This window comes from Coenobita brevimanus, chromosome 61 (genome assembly GCF_032717465.1).
Source record: "Coenobita brevimanus isolate Jiangsu-jjx chromosome 61, ASM3271746v2, whole genome shotgun sequence".
Taxonomy (NCBI): domain Eukaryota; kingdom Metazoa; phylum Arthropoda; class Malacostraca; order Decapoda; family Coenobitidae; genus Coenobita; species Coenobita brevimanus.
The window spans coordinates 37,595,911-37,616,753 of record NC_137014.1 but is presented as its reverse complement, the minus strand read 5'-3'; the positions used below and the strand labels follow the sequence as shown (position 1 = coordinate 37,616,753).

Here is a 20,843-nt window from a genome sequence, read left to right as displayed (position 1 = left end):
GGTTACATGTGTTCTGGGTTAATTAAGCCTGAATGATGAGTGTACAGTACTGATTTAACAAATCATTCTTAGCACTGACTTTGCTAAAGCCATGGTTGTGGTATTGATGAGTCCTTGTAGAGTGCAGTTAGAAAAGTGCTTATCAGTTTCATCATGTAATGTTATATTTATCAGTTGGTGAAGTTCATGGTTGCAGCTGTTTGCTTTGAATCTCTCTACTACATTGAATATATAGGTTAATGTTGCAGCTAACTGTTTTAACCTGAACACCTTGTTATAGGTAATAATTATAATGGGGCACTAGACTAATTCAAAAAAATTAATAAAACCTGTAATATTCGTTTTACTTCAGTTGCATCAGTGAGGAGGTAGATACCAGTATTAAAATTTGGGGGGCAGCTTATTTATTTGTTATACAAGGTACTGTAGTATGAGGTGCATCCATAATGAAAATCACCAAAAAATATATGTGTGAATGGTTAGGCCTGTTAGGTGTAAACAGGATTCCAAGGTTTTGAGTGATGTGATGAGAGTGTCTGGCCTGTTTCATTGGACATGACGGTGATAGGTCTTCCTTTTTTGTGATTTCTCTTTCTTTGTTTACTGGATCCTACCACTCCCCATTGTTAAGTGGGAAAAAATATGTCAGGATTGTGGTGATGATGTGTTCCTCTTAATATGGAAGCAAAATACATTAAAGTAGTTTTGGCAGTTTATTTATCTGATGTGTATATTTATTAACATTTTACTTAGGGTGTGTAGTAGAGATTATGAGAGCCTTCCATGCTGCCCCTTACTCTGTTTTGTCTCTGTTCTTTTCTGCCACAGACTTTGTTCTCACTGCCAGGACCAGTCAAGTGAGGTGCATCAACGAACCCACCCTGACCAGAATATTTTGTATTTTTACATAGATGCAATCTCTCTTCATTGTATTTTTATATGTGTGGCTCCATGAACAAACTGTAACGTAAATAGGAGCTCATAGTGCTTTTTTGGTCCAGGTACATTTGTACATTATGTGCACTGGATGATTCAGAGGGTTTGTGGTGGTTTTTGTCTCAGACTTTAAGCTATTTGTAGCTCCAATTTTTATAAAAGGAAAGTAGGATGTGTACTATGAAGCTAGACACATTACTCCTTTTTTCATACATATTTATATTTTTGTAAGCTCCAATTTTCTAGGTGATTGTTATAAGTGCAGTTTCTAAAGCCAGATATTCATTCATTCTCATCTCATAGTTTGTTTTAACCTGATGCAACTCACGAACTAGCCTTTCCCATTGTGTGTGTTTGTATATAAATTATGTGCATGCATGCACATTTTTTGTGTCAGCAGAGGAATGTCAAGAAACTTCATTATTGTACCTTAAGAAGGTTGCTGGTATAATGCAGTTGTCCTGGTAGGCTACACAGTCCTTTCACTTATGATGTTGTGATGTTTCTCCTCATAAGGAATCATACAAATTCCTACCAGTGATTAGGTACGGGTGCTGGATTTTATAGTAGTGTTAAACCTGGTCACTGGCAGTTATTGGTTGAAGTCATTCTCTTGTTTTTCCTAACAACATAGATAAAGAGGCTGTAGATAAAGTATGAGAAATCTTTCTTTGGACTCTTAATTTTAGTTGGATTGATATTTAAATACTGTACACAATTTTGTCAAAACCAGGTGTATCTATGCAGCTAGAGCATGTTTGTAAATATTTTCTGTTGCAGCTTTGCTGAGAAGTTTGAAATCTAGAAATACTGATGCCGTAGCGGCAGGAAAAGCCAGTTAATCAAGAAATTTTGTTCTATGATATGAAATACTACATGCAGTGTATGATGTTCTGTGGCCAGATCAAGTTTGTATGCATAAGTAAAGGTGATATACTCATAAGATTTGTTGACTGGATGTTGGTTGCTGCAGTACAGTGTATCATGTTTTTCACCTTGTTATAAGCATTACATACACAACAGTTATATATTGGTCAGATTATGTGTGTCCAGTTCGTCCATTTCTTTATTAGGTGTGTTAGGAGAAAACTGTTTTATAGAAAAAGCTGGAATGCACTGTTTTATGAATTTTATAGTGGTTTGTGGGAGTGCTTACCATCCACTCACTCGATGTAATGCTGTTCTCAGGTGCCTGCCCTTTCCTGTCATCCTTCCTTCTTTCCATCCTTCCTCTTTGGTTTCTCTTTCCTTCATTCTTTCCTCTTCCTTCTGTCTGTGGGTGACTCAACACTGAGTGCAAGCCAAATGGATTCCTGTACACCAGGAAACCATTTACTATGGTGGGTGGTAGCCATATACCCAAATTATGGCACCTGGTGGTTTAGTGGTCGATTAAGGCACCCCAATCGGATTGAGCCTGTGCTGGATGTCCAAAGGGTGGTTGGGGTTTATATCTCGCGTATTGCTTTTCAGGGATGAGTGAGGCTGGTCACTCTCATCTTAAATGTCAGGACCAACTTGCCTAGCCCCAGGGTCCTATGCTTCTCATGGGGCAACACAGGATTAGATGATGAATTAATGAATGAATATAAGGGTTCAGATTCAGGAAATGGTTGGGGTTTATTGGCTGCATAATGCTGCTGAGGGGTGAGTGGTTGGTCACCTACGACTTAAATGTCTGGACTGAATACCATAGCCTTAGGCCCATGTGCTCCTGAGGGGACAGTACAGGACTGAATGAAGAGCTAGAAGGTTGTTATTTAAATGTCAAAGTTCAAGAAAGCAGTCATTGTTGACAGTGCCTGACTAAGATTCTTAAGGTAATTGAGGTCAGATTTGTGAGACGTGGGAGTTAGTTAAAAATTAGCACGTTGAAAGTGTTTGTTAACATACAGAAAAGATTTGATTGCCCTAAGCATGAAATTTGTTTGATTATAAATGTCACCAGTAGTCACTTGTTTATTAAGAGAAGGATGGTGTATTGTATTGGCCCAATATGCACAAGTTGTCTGCAAAGAAACAGGAAGCGAGTAAAGTATGATTGATGTTTTGTGAGTTAATGAGTTTACACCATAGTACAATAGGTCTTTGATGTTTCTGTGAGGTATGTTTTGTAAAACTGCAAATCCCCAAACTGAACTGTGGTAGGATTAAAGTATTGAACTACCAAGGAGGACTGCCTTACTACTGCTGCCTGGGTTCTGTAATCTGGCCTGCTTGTAAAACAGTGTAAACTGCTGAACAGAGCTAAGCAAGTCTCATCACAGAAGTTTGTACATATAAGTTTCAAATATATTACTCATACCTAGTGACACATTTTTTTTTTTGTATTTAAAGATGCCAGTTCAATGTATGAGTGCAGTACAGTAAAGAGAGAGTAAACTTTGTCATATGTGCCTGCAAGGGTATATTTAGAGAGAGAGAGAGAAAGAGGCTGAAGTCATGGAAACCCATTCCCACACTTCTGACACCACATTTAAGACCCAACTCAACACTTACTGACACGAAATAGCCATTACTGATGGTAAATATTAATAAATGAAACAGAAAGCTTAGAAACACACAGAAAAAAGTGTTGGCTCAGGTCTGAGTTCTTAAACTTGCTGTTGTATCAGCTGTACATTCTGAACATTACAGTCTTAATGTCATCCTACCTCTAAGATGAATCAGTGAATGAAGGTAAATATCAGTGAATGGAACACTAAAAAGGTTGATACATATATAGCAATACAGAATATGTTTTGCGTGATATGTGACTGTTAACCTTGTACAGTATTCCCTCTTTTCCAGTTTGGGCTGTTCATATGTAAATGCTTTGGCATCATACACATTTTTAAAGAATAAGTTTTTTTTTTTTTTTTTTTTAATTATACTAATATTACCTCCCGCAGATTTACCTTGTTTAACAGCAGGATAATACTTGTATCACAGCCTCTCTGGGTCACAGGACATGACAAATATAGCAAGTAAAGGAGATAATTGGCAGAAGAATGAGGTGGTTTGAATCATATTTGTTGGTAGAGCATACTTTTTGAGTGTTGTTTTTTAAGAAGAGTGAGCTTGCAGTTATGGATGTTCTGCCACAGTGCCTGATACAGGTCAGCAATAAAAAATATAATGATCATGAACAAATGAAAATGAGTGAGTATCATAGCCCTATTAGCCCTAGGACCCTTACATACAAGGAAGGATGAGAGTAACAGCATTCTTTCCTTGTGTAGAAGAGTTATATGTGTACAGAATTTTATTTATAAATATATATATATATATATATATATATATATATATATATACTTCCACCAGATGATCATGTGTCTCTTAATTACTGTATCTGCTTTACCAAAGAATATTATATTATGAAAATATATGAATAAATTAATGCTGTTAGTGCAGATGTTATATTACTCAAACAGTACCAAGTATATACAGTGCTTTCTCACTTTATGTGGATAATGTATCACAACCACTTACTGTGTATCAGAAAACTGCATACTGTAATTGGCATCTTAAGAGTATGACTTGATTTATAAATAGTGTATCACAAATATTCCAAATGTTGGCATTAACTTTCCTCAAGTGATGTTTCAAATTTTTGCATCTAATATACTATAGCAGTAGCTGTGTGTCTGTGTGTGAGTGTTTTTTGGGCAGCCGAAACTACACATTCAAATCGCACCAAAATTGGCACAGAAATCGCAAAAAATTTGCTGCTGTGAAAAAACTTGGTCCCATCACGATTGAAAAACTTTTACTATATTTAATGAGCGATCACATTTTGACCAAAAAAACGCCGCTCCTGGCGCCCAGCATAGGATCTGTGTAGAATTTTTTGCCCACAGGTACAACTAAAGTTTTTCGGACATGCTTTCAGACAACTTGGGTTCCATTCCCGAAGCTGCAAATAACACGATCAGTTGGTTAGCTGCAAAAAATCCAAGTGACAACGTTACACTAGAACAGCACATAAACGCGAGAGCCCTCTGCTGGAGCAAGTGCGAGGGGCGCGAAAGGCCCACGAGCACTTGTGATTTTCTATAGGCACAGGTTAAAATGGAATTTTTCAGCCAGGGATGCAGTCATGTACATTTGTAACATGGCTCAAGTTGAACATGATGTAACTCCAGTCAGAGGTAGTCACTGCTTTGTGTGTGTGTGTGTGTGTAGTAGATTTTATAATACTGTAATTTGTGTGATGGCAGGAGCAAGATGTTTAGAGTATTTTTGGTAAAGATAGAAAGAAGGCGACTTTGACTGTGTCGCTAGAAACTGGAAGATCTTTATGATAGTTTTCCTAGTCTTCTGTAGCATATTTTCTTTAACATAGTAATCTGCCAGCCACAAGTAGGTGCATTACTTAAGGCCTTCATGTACAAACCTTAAAGACATGTTATACAGTCGTATATTATTATACAGTATAATCATATTATACAGTCTTATTCAGCATTGTAAATTAATTATTGAGTATGTATATTGATATAACTGTTCTGTCTACCTATCTTTAGCCAGAGGCCACGATCCCATAAGGGGTGGCTATTTGTCTTTGATATAGTTGTTTTACTGGGAGGGACACTTACCCTCCACCAACCCACTTGTTGACACATAGGGAACACTGTGGGTTGGTTATATGGTTACCACCCAGCATTGTAAATGGTTTTGTGGCATACAGGAAACCATTAGGCATGTCAGTCAATGTAAAGCCACCTGAAAAGGAAGGAAGAATAATAAAAAGTGGCAGGAAGGATAAAGAAAAAAAATAAGTAAATAAAGTGAGGGAGCACTGTATTTCATGAATTGTTAATGCTTGCTCATACAATAAGTTTTTTTCACAATATATATTGTGTAGTGTTTCTTTGTTGAATCTGATCATGTAGAATAATGCTCAAACCATATCAATTTGTTCTGGATCTTGAGAGTTACAAACACTGTAATAGACTTACTGAAATGGCATTGAGCCTTGACTGGATTGACCAAGCATATAAGTCTCATGCACAGTCCAGGTCAGTGATCATATCTTATTAAGCTTACAAGAGAGGCCATCACCAAGAGTGAGTATCATGTTAGCAGATGAAGATGTCTTAAAAGTACTGAATAGAGCAACAGCGCTTTTGACCCTCATGCATACTTCAGGTTGTATATCCTAGGATGTGTTGATTCACAGCAAAGAAATGGGGTTAGTGTGCCATATGTCAGGTATAGTGACTATTTTCCATAGACACAGACATTAATTCTTGTAAGACATTGACATTTATAAAATTCTTTTACATTTCTATAAGTGTAAAAGGAAATGCATTGTTCTACAATTGTAAATTGATATTTAGCTGCAGTAAATGTATATTAGATAGTTATTGAAAATATAGGCTGTACTGTAAACATCTGCAGTATCAACTTCTGTTGCTTCAAACTCTGAATTTATCAGAAGCTCAGAACGTACCAAACTTTGTTTATTTCTTTCAAACTCAGTCTGTTGTATGAAGAGAAATATTAATGACCAGTGCATTGCATAACATGCACTGATAGTGAGATGAATAAAAAAACATTTTATTATAAATAGATTTTAGATGTGCTGGACTGTAACAGCCCAGTCTCAGGCTCCTATCCCTGGAAGAGGGTTATATGATACTAGCTTTGCTGTTTTTTGTTACCATTTGATGTTTTATTGGTTCCTGCATTATATCAGTATGCATACTTTATTGTGATGAGTTTTAGCGCCTCCTGCTTGCTCTGTTCTTTTTGCACACTGTACAGTACATACTAAAAGGTCCTTTGAGGTTACCGGTACAGTATTGGTGATGTTTGGCCACATGTATCAGGTGTCCAGATTACTTATGGTGATACAGCTGGATTGCTGCTTGTGGGGTTTCAGGGACCAGGGGAAAGTGAATGTAAGCCAAAATACTGCAAACCAAACTTGTAATTCATAGGAGTATCATGGCAGAATTCTTCAGGATTCTATAAGTAGTAACCTGTTCTTACCACATACCGTGCCTTTGCACAAACCTATTTGCATGCTTCCACTTTTCACAGTACGGTATCCATGGTGCTGGAGAGGGATGCTTGCATGCAGTGACACTGATATAACCAACTGCCCATTTATACAAATGTTCCTTAGTTCCCTCTCTGTACCCTGAAAGGAGGATGGTCAATTGCAGGGAAGGGCAACTTCATCCTGCACTCCACTTAGTTCACTTTTAGATGGACCTGGGGTCACAACAGTAACAACAACAGTCACTGCCCCCATAGTCCCTTTTCATTAAAGAGACCATTATGTAAGCAAATCTGTGGAAAAAAGTATTGTACATTTGCACATATATAGTGCTCATGCCTGCTTTAACCTGGCCTAAAATTATCATCTCTTCATCATGAAAGCTGAGTTGTAATAGGAACTAATCCTAGAATACAGTGATAGTCACAAAGAAGTACAGCCCATTCACATATAATGTGTAAATTTCATCTCTATCACCCATTACTAACTAAGGGAAATAAATTTCCATTAATGATTGACTCTGTCGGATACGATTATGTGAAGCTACAGAACGTGGTGAATGTTTTTGGCGTATCTGATAGAACCAGGATTCCAGGGGCTTGAATGATTAGTGAATGGAAGCGTGACCCATTGGACTGGGTACATTTGGGCTATCTGGACATTGCTACTCCTCACCCTGCCCTAGGGTGGGAAAGGAGGTCCGGATGATGATGATGATGATAGTGTCAAAGCTGTACTAATTCAATACACTCCCACAAAGCCCCATGCTTGTTTCCTGGACAGGACTCCGCAACCAGATCTGAATGTATAAAATGCATAAGGCAGAGCACCTTAGATGCAAGAGGAGAATGTTGAAAAATGATGTCATGTTCATTACAAAGTCTTGGAGCAGTGGTCCACATAAGCAACAGTCTTGCTGTATATAAAACAGTACTTCGAATAGCTGTATTTATTTCTCATTAACTTAAAGCTACCTTCTACGTTGTATCAAAATAAATGCAGTAGAGTAGAAGTGTACTTTATGTAGTACTTTTTTTTTTTTTTTTTACAACTGGACTATGATTGCTTGTAAGCCAACCAGGTCTGACACCAGTTTACCCAGAATGCATGGGTTTGCACCTTAATGTTTGAAGAAAATCCCAATACTATACTACAGTACTGTATATTATTTAAATGTTATCATTTCTGTAGTTACTGCCAGAACTCCCAAATCTATCCAGTACTATGTTACAGTATTTAAATGTTATCATTACAATAGTTACTGCAAGAACTGAGAGGCAGTTTGAAAACCTTTAGTTTATATTGCATGTGGTTAGTTTTGCATGTGAAATGTATGGGCTGGAGGCATGAGGTTACTCTTTCTAATACACTGTTTATGGAGACATTCCCGCCAGTTTTCATAACTGACATTTCCATTGCTTAGCTCAGGCCTATTTGATTTAGTGGTAGGTGGGTGCGCTCACCACCCACTCACTCGATGTAGTGCTGCACTAGGGTGTCTGCCCTTTCCTCTCTTCCATCCTTCTTTCCTTCCGTCCTCTTCTGTCTTCCCTTCATTCTTTCCTTGTCCTTCTGCCTACGGGTGACTTTACACTCCCTCTTTGGTCTTTCTTTCCTTCATTCTTTCCTTTTCCTTCTGCCTGTGGGTGACTCTACACTGAGTGACAAGCCAAATGGTTTCCTGTACACCAGGAAACCATTTACTTCGCTGAGTGGCAACCATATAACCAAATTTTGGCACCTGGTGGTTTAGTGGGTAATTATTGCACTCCAGTCGGATTGAGCCAGTGAAGGTTTATATCCAAGGGATGGTTGGGGTTGATTGCTCATGTAATGCCACTCAGGGATGAGTGAGGCTGGTCACTCTCATCTTAAATGTCGAGATCAACTGCCTAGCCCCGGGCTCCTACACTCCTCCTCGTGGGGCAATGTAGGATTGGATGATGGATGGATGGATGGTTAGTTTTGCATGTGAAATGTATAGGCTGGAGGCGTGAGGTTACTCTTTCTAATACACTGTTTATGGAGACATTCCTACCAGTTTTCATAACTGACATTTCCATTGCTTAGCTAAGGCCCATTTGATTTCCATTGCTTATCTCAGGCCCATTTGATGTTCACTCTGTGCACAACAGCAAATAATAATAATAATAATAATAATAATAAAAACAAAAATTTCAAATGCAGTACTTGCACATGTTTTCTCCAAGCCTAACATTATTCATTGCAAATAATATTGGTTATTATTATTATTATTATTATTATTATTATTATTATTATTATTACTATTATTTTTACTTTACCTGTCATTAAATTGCAACTCTGTTTCACTGGTTCATGAGTCAAACATAAAAAAATGAAGCTTAACTCAAAATAGGAAGTGCAGAACCTTGTGTTTTATTGTATTATGTTGTTTTTTGTTGTTGCCACTTCTGCCTGTGAGGTTTGTATAATAAGTTGATGCCAATATTCTTGTGATTGTAAAAATGCAAACATGTCTTAGAGTGCTTTTGAATTCCATAGGAAGAACTGCTGTTCCCAAAATCAAAGGACCAGATTACAGTATTATTATTATAAGTTGAAGGCCTGTTTGGTTGTTTCATTACACAAATATTATCAGCCACACTGTCCTCACAACCTTTGCCATAATCTGATAATTTTGATGGGTTCATTGAGTGCCAATCAGTTTGTGATTGTGAAGCTTTGGAAATCATGATCAGCACATTAAATTTTTCATTTGTCCACATCCAGTTAATGATCTTTTGATCCCCAGTACACCAAGACACACACAACAGAAGGGAAATCACAGTGCCTGTATTGATTTAAACATTGCTTTGCTTTGTTATTCTTTAAGTATTTTTATGGCAAGTAGGTACTGTATATGCATGAGATGTTTAGAAGTGCAGTTTCATGTGTGTTAAGAAAAATGTTCACAAAACTGGTCCTTTCTGGTGATTGGTTGAATAGACAGTGTGGTAGTTGGGAGACATAAACAGTGCCTAGCTACCTGCTCCAATCGTGGTCCCAGGCAATGCAGTGGTTATAATGCTACCATTCCATTACCTCTTCGTATTAATTTTATGACTGTACTTTTTGGAATGTAAGAAAGCAAGTCAGTGTATGCCATTATTGTATTACGATGTTACTATTTCCATTTAAGTTATTTGCAGATATATGTATGTATTTGATAAAAAAGTATTATATTTCAATCTATACAGGTTTACTGACTGTTCCTTTGTTATTGATTTATTGCCATTGAAGGTTGCACAGTACACTGGTGGATTGTGATGCTCATATATTAATAGGAACTCAAACAGTTTTGTGTCCTTTGCTTTCACAGTTTGGTCACATTGCTGAATTTAACAAGGGTCACACTTATTTGCCACAGTAAAGATTTTACGCACTTTTGGTGGCTTTATGTTATCATTTCGGAAATTTTCAGACATATAAAATCCGGATGTTACCTGTACAGTATATGAAATGTGTTCACAAGTATTTGTCTCTGCTCATATATTGAATATATATATATATATATATATATATATATATATATATATATATATATATATCAATAAGTTTATGTAAACTCCAGAACATAATACAGTTATCCTTGTGTTTTTCAAAATAAAGTGAACATTCACAATCATTCTTAATGCTTTGTATAATTATCTATATCACATAGTTATGTAGATACATATGAAATACAGTTTATGAGTAGTAAGACTACAGTTTAGAAAAAATAAGAAACATTTCACATGCCCTTTTCCTGAATTATGTAAAAAAAACAACATCCTCCCACTTATGATATATTAGACAATTCCCCACAAGTGAGCCCAGCCAACTGCCAGTGAGGAATGTTGAAGAGTGTATTGTACTGATTTAGATATTCTGCTGCAGAAAAATCAGAGTCGTCACATCACATGGATTACAGTTTAACACATATACAGTGGTAATGCATAGCTAGACAGTGTTGGCAGGAATTTTGGCAAAGAAGCCTTTATTGACTAATATTGGTGGCACCCATACTGTCACCCCACACCATCATCCAAACCACACCATTACCCAGATTTCACCATACCCACGCCTTCACCCCATGCCATCACCCAGACCACACCACCACCCACCCCTACTCTGCACACCATCACCCCGACCACACCACCATGTAAGACATCACCCCACACCATCACCCCACATCTTTGAGTCTCTCAGCAGCCATATGACCCATGCTGTGCTGGATACATCCGTAGAATGACATATAATGCAATGTTTGGCCATGTTTAGGCAGTCCTCTTTAACTATAGTTACTTAAGTCAGGCAGTTTTCTTTAACTTTCGTTACCTAAGTTAGGCAGTTCTCTTTAAATTAAGTTATACTTGTCTTCTTTTCCACCTCAAAGTTTATGGCATTTTTCACATTGTGGTGGATAAAACCGTATTGTAGTAACTTTGAGGACCTAACCAAGATGCCTGTCACATTATTTACGATCAGTGTTATGGGAGAATGCACTATCGGTCTGTGTGTGGTTACTGGTGAGGAAGGTTGCTGAAGAGTATGGTGATCGTGCGGCGAATGGTGGTAATAGTGGTAGTGGTGACGGTGGTAGTGATGGTAGTAGAAGGAATAGTAATGTGTCAACCTCAGGCTCATCTGAACGTCAACTCGGTGGATCGGTGGCTGGCATTGCCCTTATCCTGCAGTCCACCATCCTTCTTTTGTGGGGCAGGGAGGGAGTTGAGGGACTTTTGTTTAACCAGGCAGTGGAGCCGTCTGGTTATATCAGTGCCACTGCGTGAAGGCGTCCCTCCAGCCTTTGATTGTAGTGAGGGATGTGTATGTGGAAGTAAGTGCGTGTGGTGATTGGTGGTGAGGTGTGTGCTACGGAAGGGATGTGTGGTGGGATGTCGAGTACGTTGGTGATGTGCTGGTGTAGCGGTGGTGATGCGGCAGTGTTGTGAGAATGGGTGTGACTGTGGTTAGGAGCGGCAGTGTGTGGTGGTGTTTTTAGTTAGGGTGAATATTGTAACGAGCATATGCCAGTGTAGCTGTGGCGAATAATGTACTAAATCCGATATAGGATGTGATTGTGGTAAGGAGAGGGAGTGTGTGTGTGTGTGTGTGTGGTTTGGAGGGTGAGTGAAGTGGTGAGGTTGTAGTCAGGAAGAGGTGATGCGGTTGTGGTCAGGAAGAGTGGTGATGCGGTTGTGGTTAGGCAGTGTGGTGATGGAGCTGTGGTTAGGAAGAAGAGTGTGGTGATGCGGTGGTGGTTGAGAAGGGTATGGTGATGTGACTGTGGTTAAGAAGAGCGTGTGGTGATGCGGTGGTGGTTAGGAAGGAGTGTTGTAAAGTCGTGGTGCGGTTGTGGTTTGGAGAGAAAATGTGGTGATCTGGCTGTGGTGTGTTAGTGTGGCTGTGGTGATGAGCTTGTGTAGTATAATGGTGAACGAGATGAATGCATGCCGCAGAAACTGAGGAAGGAAGTGGGCAGGATGTGAAGTAATGTTCAATGCAGGTGCAAAAAACCATCCACTCCTGGCCCAATTCATTTCATTCATCCGTTTCACCACGATTTCCACACAAATTAATCAGTACTAGTAAAACAACCATCACTCTGGTAATGTGTAGCAAAAGCTGAATGAAAATGGTACTCGGAAGCATGTAAACACGCATTTTTTTTATTTTTCCCTGTGGTTCGGACGCGGTGTCTGACATGTTTATGACAGTAAGCGTCGTAGAGGCAACTTTTATTGAATTTATGGTATTTTTCACAAGGCAGATGCAGTTCTCTCTAACTTAGGATACACTTCTATCCTTTTCCGTCTCATAGTTTTAAATCTATATCGATGAATGTATCACACATCCTGAGTTTAGCATGATTTTTTTGTTTTGTTTCTTACATAAATATGGTATAACTCACCCAGAGGGCAAGACTGCATTGGCGGCGACTTTGAAGGATGTTTTTAATCTCATACATATTTCATCCATTTTTTTGCCTCAGCTGGTAGCTCGTGTACAGTCGTGTCTTGCCCAGTTTAAAGTGTGAAATATGGTTCAGCCAAGACCTTTTTTCGAGTGGGTAATAAATGGTTGTCGGTCGTATTCTTGTTGGCAAGGAAACTTCGTAGCCTCTTGATGATTTATTATGCATATTGCACCTTGATACTCTATAGTATGTTATCTACATACTTATAGTACTGACAAGAAGATAAAGCGATTCTGTAGTGTCCAAAATAAAGCAGTTGTAGGTGCCACGAAGTCTCCTATGGCACTTAGAATACGACTTTGCGTGAATCCCCGGCTCCCGCAATATTCCTGCCGGACTCTTACACAACTTGTACGTGGTGTCAGGTTCAAGAGGGGCGCTGCGTTTAGATCATAGTATACACCACCAGGTATGAATTAAAATTAAGCTCATATCATTATGAACGTCATAATCACAGCCACAAAATGTACAAGTAGCAAATCATTTAGCTTACATATTACGTATCACCTGTAAGTGCGAACCTAAAGACATCGGAAAAACATACTGCGCTCCAAAAACGCTATCGCTGTACGAAGGTAAAAGTTTAACGTAGTGAAACCTTCCAGTCTGGGCAGAACTGGGTCGGACATGGACGGCATTTGCATGGAAAATAAGTTGGCGAGTGGAAGTGTGTGGCAGCGAGTGAGGTATAGTAGAGGAGGTGAGGTGGGTTGAGTGAGCGGGTGGTGGAGGGTTGCCAGTTGCGCCTTGCCAGTTGCTCTGTGTGCCTTGTGAGGAGGAGATCGGTCCCCGCCTCCCTGTCGCACCGATCCACGCATCCTCAAGTTTCTTGCACTTTCCGGGATTCTTACTACCTTTGTGCGGTCTCTCACGCCATGACCTTACTCAAGAGGTGTTGCTGTGGGTGTGACCTGCGTGGTGGGTCCCTGGCCATTGGCGTCGCATCACTTTTGGTAAGTTGCAATTACACTTGACTGGGGCTCATTGCGTCCTGCTCCTTGGCCCGTATCAAGCAAGCTCCTGCACTTGCTAGGGGGCCTCAGGTACGGATGTATGTGTGTCCGGAACCATAAGGGACTTGCTATAAATCTCTTGTAACTCACTTCTGGATCTGCACGTACGGTACGAGTTGAGTTTCTGCATTGTCCTTTCCTTGATAATCCTGGGTTAACAAATAAGCTAGGACGGTGAATTGATCAGCCGTTTGCTTTTTAGATTATAGTAAACTCCTTGGCCGGGAAAACCATACTTTGCATTAACCCCTTGGCTTTGAATAACGAGGTTTGCATTTTTGTTTGCAAGTAAATGTCAAGATTTTATAAGTTCATAGAGACCCACCATAGAAGAGGAATTAAGAAAAAGGGGAGGGGGGGGCGTACACATGTTTTTGTCTAAATTTGGAAGCTTTGTATTTTATTCCACTTTACCCCAGCTTACTCTTCATCTTTGAGAAAGCTGGATAGTATATAATTTTAGTTTCTACCGTGTATTCTATTTTTTTTTTTTTTTTTTTGTAAGAGATTTCAACTAGCGCATAACTTACGGTCAAAACTGAGAGAATTGATACAAGAACGAGAATTGTACTTTAAATCAGTGCTAACCTTTTTTTATACAATTATCGGTATCTCCAGGCGATTTTATACATCCTTCTTAATACTAGGGGTCCTTCCTGAGTTCGTTAAATCGTCTGGTGATATCAGGAATAAAACAGAAAAGAAAAGAAAATTACGTTCGTGTCCTACTGAGAGAGATTAATTGATGAAACAGGAACAGGTATTGGATAACATACCAGGTTACACTGTGCACTTAATCTCGTGTGTGTGTGTGTGTGTGTGTGTGTGTGTGTGTGTGTGTGTGTGAACCCTGAATATCTGGTGAGAGGAAGAATTAGTAGAGAGGTCACCTTACTGAAAGGATGAGAGATTGTTGATATGAGGATCCCCGTATTTTTTTTTTTCCTTGCAAAATACATGGAAGGATACTGCAGGGCACCATCGCATTGTAATCAGCTATTTAAATTAATCTGGTACTAGTAAAAATAAAGCATAGTGGTCGTGGAAGTGAAGGGGTTAATGGAGGGTGCGTTTTAAATACCAACGGTCATCCTTTTAAACTGAATTAAAGCGTCTGGCGGAGCAAAAGCAGTGAATGAAGGGTTGGTAGTCGCGGCGGGACGGGATTTATAAACAAACTTAGAATCAGCTCCATTTCGTAAGTCGGATTTGTATATGCAGGAAAAACAAGAAACAGACAAACGAAATGGGAAAAATTTGAGTTGTCAGCACTCCTTTCGTTGCCCGTGCAAAAACAAATCTTAGTTACGAGAGGAGTTGATCGTAAGTGGGTTTATGAATTTCGGTTAACTCCCTGTCGTAACTATGATTTGTTTTTTATGCAGGAAAAACAAGGTGGATGTAAAATTTATAATTTGCGAGGAGCAGATACGGTATTATTTACGAGAGGAAAGTTTTCGTGAACTCATTTATTTATTTATTTATTTATTTATTGTAGGTAAGACAAGGAAAGAAAAGTGCAGAAGTTTATCTTGCTCGTAAAAAAAAAAAAATCTTGTATTTCAGAGGGAGTTTTTCTGAAGTAGTTCATATCAGCCCTGTTGTGATAATTCCCTCCAAATTTCAGCAGTATAGTGTTTCTGTCCTTGTTGATATTACCTGGGCCTAAAATTGACATCTCGCGGCCTGAAATCGTCTTCTTCATCCTGAATGCTGGGAGGTAACGAGGCGTTTTTATTTTAGGATACATCAGTCCTGCGAAGCAAGATGGTATAATTTTCGGTACCTTGCCCTTGCCCTGTACCTTTGCGCGAGATGCAGCCTGTGTGTGTGTGTGTGTGTGTGTAACTCCTCCTAGGGTATTTGTTGGATTAGAATGAAACTTCCCAGGTGAATTTGTTTGGTTACTCCGGTCTTCCACTATATACAATTTTCCAACCATGATTTTTAGGGGGGTCAGGCCTCTTAACAAATTAAAACCTCACAGAAATAGTGAAAGGAGAACAGATATGGCTTTGATATCCTAGTGCATGTTCAATGGACTCTCATCCGTAGTGTGATATTCGAAGAACGTGACCCTCTCCCTTTGATTCTTGGAGGGAATCAGCCCCCTCCCAAAAATAAAAAATAGGGGAAAATGAGCACATGGATGACAACGAAATCGGCATACATATCATAGGATTTAGTATGCTTTTTCCACGTTTTAATGCATAGGACGAAACTGCACATTAGCCTTGCCTTATTAATATTCTTGTTACCGTATTTTAGAGCTAGATGCTGCGTTCGTAACCCCTCTTGCTGCAACTGGGTCTTGTTAGCTGAATAAAATTACCTTTCGACTAAATGACAGTTAGAAGAAAAAGAAAGAAGAAATAGATCAAAACGGTGTGTTTGGTCTGAAGGGGTAAATTTTCAAACACTAGTGAAGTCAAGACTGGCTGTTGATTTAGAGAGAAAACAACGCGAGCCGGCCATATCAGATTGTGTTTGTTTTTCGCGGCAATAATGTGTCAAAAATTCTCTCTCTCTCTCTCTCTCTCTCTCTCTCTCTCTCTCTCTCTCTCTCTCTCAAGGTTATTTGGTTCAGAAATTAAATATTGAAGAAATGTCAATAAGGTTCTGCCAGTGCCAGTGCTCTCTCTCTCTCTCTCTCTCTCTCTCTCTCTCTCTCTCTCCCAAGGGTATTTGGTTCAGAAATTAAATATTGAAGAAATGTCAACAGGTTCCTCCAGCACGCACGCATGCACACACATAACCTCCAACACACACACACACACACACACACACACACACACACACACACACACACACACACACTCTCTCTCTCTCTCTCTCTCTCTCTCTCTCTCTCACGTAACAGATTAAGAATTTTTTGTGATAACATTACCTACAGGTCACAATAATATAAGACTTGAAACTTACAATTATTACGGTAGGCCTTCCTATAATTATTTTGAGAGTTGAAAGTCCAATGTTACTTTAAAAAAAAAAAAAAAGCTATATCGGTAAACATTTAATGATAAACTGATAAAATAAAATGATAAAATGATACCGGGTACTGGTTCTCGAAATGAGTATTGGTGAAAATGGCAGAGGCTGAGGTACGGTAAGAAAAGGAAAAAAAAAATAACGTGCTTTTCAGTGGTAATCGGTGTATGCGTGAGTACTTCCACGTTCGTATTGTCGTTGGTTAAGAAAGCTCCCTAACACAGCTTCCTTGGCGATTTACTTTTGGATATGGGTGGTTAATATCCATTTGTACGTAATTTATGCAGAGTATGGGGCGATATTGCAAGGATTTATTTAACAGAGTAGATCAGTCAGGTGTAATAAACAAAATAAGTCGCTTAGGAAAGGGTGTTAGAGAGCTTCCTGAACCGACGAGAATACGAGCCCTGATGACTTTTATGTAGGCCTGTATGCGTCAGTACGAATTATGCCGGTAGTGATCTTGAATGTAGAAGAAGTATCGTAGCTTTGTGGACGAATTTGTAGTGTGTTCGTGATTAGCCTTTGTAGCTTGAAGGATGCGATGGCTTTGTTAGCGTCTATTTGCGTTTTCTGATAAAGGCTGCTATATTGTATTTAACAGAGTGCGGTAGATGTTATGGCATTTCAAAGACACCCGATAGATAGATAAGGTATGAGTGGTTAGCTTAATACTCGTTCATTGAAATAGCATACCGTAACGTGAGAATGCATATTATTATCGTTGCAGGGTTGCCTTATAGAGTTCCTTTAATAGGTTTGATAGTAGCTGGCTTAATTATTCCTTCGTGAATGTAACTAGAGAATGTGTAAGAATGTGTATATTTGTGGACAAATGCAAGTGTTTTGCGAAACGTACTGCTTGACTTTGATTAATAAAGAAACTATTGGGTCTTTGTCATATCTGATTTCTTTTTCTTCAGGAAGCATACGGAAAAGAGGATGCAGGTTCTTTCCTTGTCTCGTTATTCCTGCGAAAACAAACCCTGTCGTAGTTACCAGTTGAAGATGAGACACAGCCTATCGTACGTTGTTTCGTGGATCTTAACCCAGGTTTTTATTTTGTAGTTACCGTAGTTACAGAAGCATATCATTGTCATGTTGCTTTGCTGTTAAATATACGATCAACATCTTTCAGGCAACAGAAAAAAAAAATATTCATGGAGTACTGTTAAAACTTTTGGGAAATGCAAATGTTTACGTTAAAAGTACCGTCTCGCGCTTAACGTGCCATTTAGCGAGACGACGCTCTTTTACTTTTAAATATACGATCCTCTGAATACTGTAAAATTTTAAGGGACACACGTGGTTCTGGTTAGCTAATGGAGGGTGGGGTAGTGGGAGGTTGGCCGCAGTATAAGTTTTACAGCACCCGCAGCCGCACAGTAGACCGCAGACTTGAACCGTCCCGTCCGCTGGGTTTCTGTTTCCCTCTGTCTCGCTGCGTAGCTCCTTTGTTTCCACCACTTTGTTCTTCCTTTGTTCTCGGTCTTTGGCTTGTTACTGTGTTCTTCAGCCTGGGTCTCTCTTTCATCCGTCTTTTATCTGTAGGCACTTTTAACAGGTATCAGTTTTCTCGCCTTTTTTTAAATTCAACTCCTATTGAGCTGCATCTCTCTCTCTCTCTCTCTCTCTCTCTCTCTCTCTCTCTCTCTCTCTTACCATGTCAGATCACAACATTGGAGAAATCGTCGGCGTCTTGACAGAGAGAGAGAGAGAGAGAGAGAGAGAGAGAGAGAGACGCATTTAAATCTCCGCTCCTGCCAACCTTTACCCTCACTGTTTATAAAGTTCATGGGTAGCGAATTGTTGAGACGGTCGTGCTTGTACGGTACTTTCTCTGGGTTGGGGTGGTAGAGAGAGAGAGAGAGAGAGAGAGAGAGAGAGGAGGAGGAAGAGGAAAAAGAATTGCTTATATCTTGTTTTCTAACTCCTTCAGTACCGTACGTTTTATTCTTGCTTAATACAGACGATTTTATTTTGCGTAGGGAAGGCTGGATGTGTTAGGTACAGCTATCAGCAACTCATTCACTACGAGACGTCTCCATTAATGTGAAACAGTTGTGTAGCCTTAGTAACATAATGAAAAAAAGTCAATGTACTGAAAGGGGTTATTTCTTCCTAGATTTCTCCTTCAGTTTCACCAGATATTCCGAAAGCTTTTTGAAGTTTTGAGATGTCTCGTTTTGACCCAGTGAATAGGCCCGTGTGAGTGTGTTTGTAAACTGAAACATTCTCAAAGGAAAACTGAATGAAACTGGTGATGGGTTGTGAAAGATGTACTGTATGTTTGGAATTTAAGAACGGATGTATACGGATGAATGTTGCCAGGATTCCGGAGGTTTGAATAATGTGTGAATGATTGTGTTGCCCCATTCACGAGGTGCTGGTATGCTGTAGGTAGTTCTGTCACTTTCGTCCTTTCTCTTTCCTTGTTTCTGGAACCTGCCTTGCTGCTTGCTTGAAAAAAAAAAAAAAAAAAAGCCAGGTTGATGAAGATGGAACTTTGCAGGCTAGGTCCCCTCCCCCTCCTTTTTTTTTTTTTTTTTTTTTTTTTTTTTTTTTTTTTTGAGAGGCGATAGGCACCGATGTTTGGAATGAATTGTTTGATGTTGACGGAAAAGATTCTGTCCTCATAGCCTTAGAAAATTATTAATATTTGTGGATGTGTGGTTAATATAACTAGCAAGATAACATCTGACTTAGAGGGTTAACATACAGCCTTCATTAACAATTTCACAACTGATATGTTCTGCTAAGATTCACTTTTTTTTCATCATTCTGTGGAAGAGGACAAATTTTGCTGGTTTTCAAATGCTGTTTAACATGAAATCTGTTTCGTGAAGCTAAGTTCAAGTAGGAAGGGGATGATAAACAAGAAGTCCAAAAGAAAAAAGTATTGGCGAGAACATAAAAGGCCAGCTGGAGTTAGGGAGGCGCCTTCCTAATTCCACCAATCCATCAGCGTTGACTACACACTTAACATGCTCTCCCTGCCTTCATTACCCACTGACTGGTATTAACGGGTGTTGGGTGCGGGGCTGAGAGAGGCTGTTCTTCATGTTAATTTCCCCATAAGGCGTCTCATCACTCATTCCCTCCTGCCCACACACCAACGCCATACAGATGGAGGAAGTGAAGAACGCTGGAGAGACGAAAACTGAGAACTAAGTAGGAAAGAAGAAGATACCAGAGAACAAGAAGACGAAGATGGAGAAGAAGAAGAAGAAGAAGGAGAAAAACAAGAGTGACGGAGAGAAGGAGAACAACGAAGAACTCCATAAAGAACATAAGAAGAACACCACGGAAAATAAGAAAAAACAGGCTGTGTGTTCTGCAGGTGTTCATTCCTTCTTTTAATTGTACTTTATATTATTCAGGGAGGAAGATGGAGGAGATCGCTAGTATTGCCCTCTTCAAACCTTAAGCGTCAGTTGATTATCTGATTTAATGACCCGTGTGTAATTGAGGGGCTTAATTAAGTAGGGACATGTTGTTATTGGTGTTTTGGGTCTTGTATTTGAACTGTGGAATTTAATGGTGTTATGATGTTTATTCAGTTTGCTGATGGACTTTCTCTCTCTCTCTCTCTCTCTCTCTCTCTCTCTCTCTCTCTCTCTCTCAAAATCCAGTACTTATAATCATTTATTTATTTATTTTTATTTTTTGAAAGAATGGAAATCTTAATCGCGGCGAGAGACAGACGATTTAACCTTCATGCCCTTTCGACTCCTTCGTAGCTGAATAAAATCGTCTGGCTTGGCTTGAAATGATTGCTAGAGTTGTACCGACCAGGAGAGGGTTAGTTGTGAGAATAGTAACGTTTTAGGGTCCTCTGGCTGCATCACCTGAAGGAAATTAACCTGTACCTGGCATTGTATACCTAGATGAGAATATTCAAGGTATACCCATTGTGAGAGAAAATTGAATTATTATTATTATT

The 20,843-nt window shown here is 39.2% G+C and overlaps 2 protein-coding genes across 2 annotated transcripts in view; both read left to right on the top strand.

Annotated features, from left to right (window-relative positions):
- Positions 1-991, top strand: part of LOC145403649 (ankyrin repeat and FYVE domain-containing protein 1) — a 93,960-nt gene extending 92,969 nt beyond the window's left edge. The window contains exon 23 of the mRNA XM_080275336.1: positions 829-991. The gene's annotated coding sequence lies outside the window, so the exon portion shown is untranslated. The remainder of the gene's footprint in view (positions 1-828) is intronic.
- A 12,643-nt stretch (positions 992-13,634) lies between these two features.
- LOC145403828 (uncharacterized) overlaps positions 13,635-20,843 on the top strand; it is a 102,599-nt gene continuing 95,390 nt past the window's right edge. The window contains exon 1 of the mRNA XM_080275519.1: positions 13,635-13,852. Within this exon, the coding sequence (XP_080131645.1) occupies positions 13,775-13,852 (78 nt within the window). The 5' untranslated portion in view covers positions 13,635-13,774. The remainder of the gene's footprint in view (positions 13,853-20,843) is intronic.